This window comes from Temnothorax curvispinosus, unplaced genomic scaffold (assembly GCF_003070985.1).
Source record: "Temnothorax curvispinosus isolate PA1 unplaced genomic scaffold, ASM307098v1 QBEX01003571.1, whole genome shotgun sequence".
Lineage (NCBI taxonomy): Eukaryota > Metazoa > Arthropoda > Insecta > Hymenoptera > Formicidae > Temnothorax > Temnothorax curvispinosus.
In genome coordinates this window covers 1-2,174 of record NW_020213351.1, presented here as the reverse complement: position 1 = coordinate 2,174, position 2,174 = coordinate 1, and the positions used below count along the sequence as shown (strand labels likewise).

The 2,174-nt window shown below is 51.4% G+C and overlaps 1 protein-coding gene across 1 annotated transcript; it reads right to left on the bottom strand.

Moving 5' to 3' along the window:
* Positions 1 to 100: 100 nt before the first annotated feature.
* LOC112452653 lies at positions 101 to 1,922 on the bottom strand (the record flags this gene model as incomplete). Its single annotated transcript, XM_025012969.1, has 3 exons — positions 1,189 to 1,922; positions 750 to 1,140; positions 101 to 326 (listed from the first exon to the last, which is right to left on the bottom strand). Coding segments are annotated over exons 1-3 (1,351 nt in total), but the record flags the coding sequence as incomplete, so codon positions are not given.
* Positions 1,923 to 2,174: the final 252 nt, after the last annotated feature.

Here is a 2,174-nt window from a genome sequence, read left to right as displayed (position 1 = left end):
CGCTGTTGGATGAGCTGCCATCGAGATAGGCGTGAGGTTGCTAGGTCCATCAGAGATGGCTCAGGTATGGTAGTGAGTGGACCTCCAATGAGGAAATGACCTGGTGTGAGCGCTGAGACGTCTTCAGGGTCGTCACTCAACGGTTCTAAAGGCCGCGAGTTGAGAATGGCCTCGATCTGCGTAAGCAACGTTGTAAGTTCTTCCGTTGTGAGTAGAGTCTCACCGATAGTCCGTCTCAGATGAAACTTGACGGATTTCACCACCGCCTCCCACTTGCCCCCCATGTGTGGAGCGCCTGGTGGGTTGAACTCCCATCTGGTGCAATCCTGTTGTAGAATTTGAGCGATCCGTTGATGTTCTTGTGAGCTCTGGATGAACATTTTCTTGAGCGCGGCGTCTGCTCCAATGAATGTTGTCCCGCAGTCCGAATATATGGTCTGAGCAATTCCCCTTCTCGCGGAAAATCTTCGGAAGGCTGCGATAAATCCTTCTGATGAGTAGTCACTGACTACTTCGAGGTGAATTGCGGAGGTGGAGAAACAGACAAACACACAGATCCATCCCTTGTATGTTTTCGCACCTCGTCCTTTCCATGTTTTGATGGTGAGCGGTCCGGCATAGTCAACTCCTGTGTGAGTAAACGGACGTGACGGCGTAACCCGAGAGAGAGGTAGTTGGCCCATCAGTTGATGAGCACGGATCCCCCTCTGCCGAGCACACACGACACACCGCAGAATATGCGACTTCACCGGAGCCCGTCCGCCGATGATCCAGTAGCTTTGCCTGACATGAGCCAATGTCAGCTGAGTTCCTCCATGCAGAGTACGCAGATGAGCGTGTGAAATGATCAAGGTTGAGAGCTGGGAGTGGCGAGGCAAAATCGCCTGATGTTTGCTGTCTTGAGCTAGTGCTGATTGGTTGAGGCGGCCGCCAACTCGGATGATCCCTTGAGCGTCTATATACGCAGTCAATCGGCTGAATGCGTGAGCAGTTGGTAGTCTCGAGTTGGCCGTGAGCATCTTGATCTCGTGCGTGAAGTATGCCGCTTGAGTAGCCTTAATCCAGAAAAATCTGGCCTCCTCCAAAGCTGAGTGTAAGTCCAGAGTTTTGCGTCGGCGCTTTCCCAGAAGCGATATGAATCTGAAACAAAGAGCTGTTATTTTCAATAACTTGTTGAGTGTTGAGTACCTATATATCAGGTCCCAGTGATAGTCCGGTTGAGATGCGGCCGCATGTAGCGCAATGCCAGGACGAGCCTCATGAGCGCTCAACTCGTCCGACAGCGCGGGTTGTGATGGCCAAGCTTCAGGGGTGAGTATCCACGGTGGTCCCGTCCACCATAATGAGTGGCTTTGGAGTTGAGCAGTACTCAATCCTCGTGAGGCGCAGTCGGCTGGGTTGGACGTACCTGGTACGTATTTCCAATGTGCGTTCGCAGTGAGCTCTTGAATTTGAGAGACCCGATTTCTCACAAAATCCTTCCAGCGCGATGCATGAGATTTGATCCACGTGAGTGTCACAACAGAGTCCGTCCACAGGTGAGTTGCTGTGACGTTCAACTTTAATGTGGCTTGAACGTATTGCATGAGTCTTGAGAGCAGCAGCGCTGCGGTGAGTTCAAGTCTCGGGATGGTGAGCCGCTTGAGCGGTGCTACCTTTGTTTTGGAGCACACCAATGAAATCGTGGTACCATTTGAGCCGTGGACGGTGATAAATACGACTGCAGCCATTGCCAGTTGAGAAGCATCAGAAAAGCCGTGAAATTCCACTGTCGATGAACTCCATGTGTTATACCACCGAGGTATTGAGATCTTGCGCAAGCTGGTGAGTTCTTTTCTGATGATGAGCCACCGTGATGAGAGCTGGGATGGCAGTGGTTCATCCCATTGGAGCTTGTGAAGCCAAAGCTCCTGCAAGAGCATCTTCGCCTTGATCACGACTGGTGATGCAAAGCCTAGTGGATCGAAAATCTGAGCCACTTCAGACAAAACGAGGCGTTTGGTGAGATGATCGGTATGCGACGAGATCCTTGTTGCGAATGCGAATGAATCTTCTTGAGGAAGCCATCGTAATCCGAGTATCTTGGTTGCGCAATCGTCGAATGTAATTTGTGAGCCCTGGTCTTTCTCTGCTTGAACAGCAGTGAGCACGTCTGGATGAGTCGCGTGCCACTT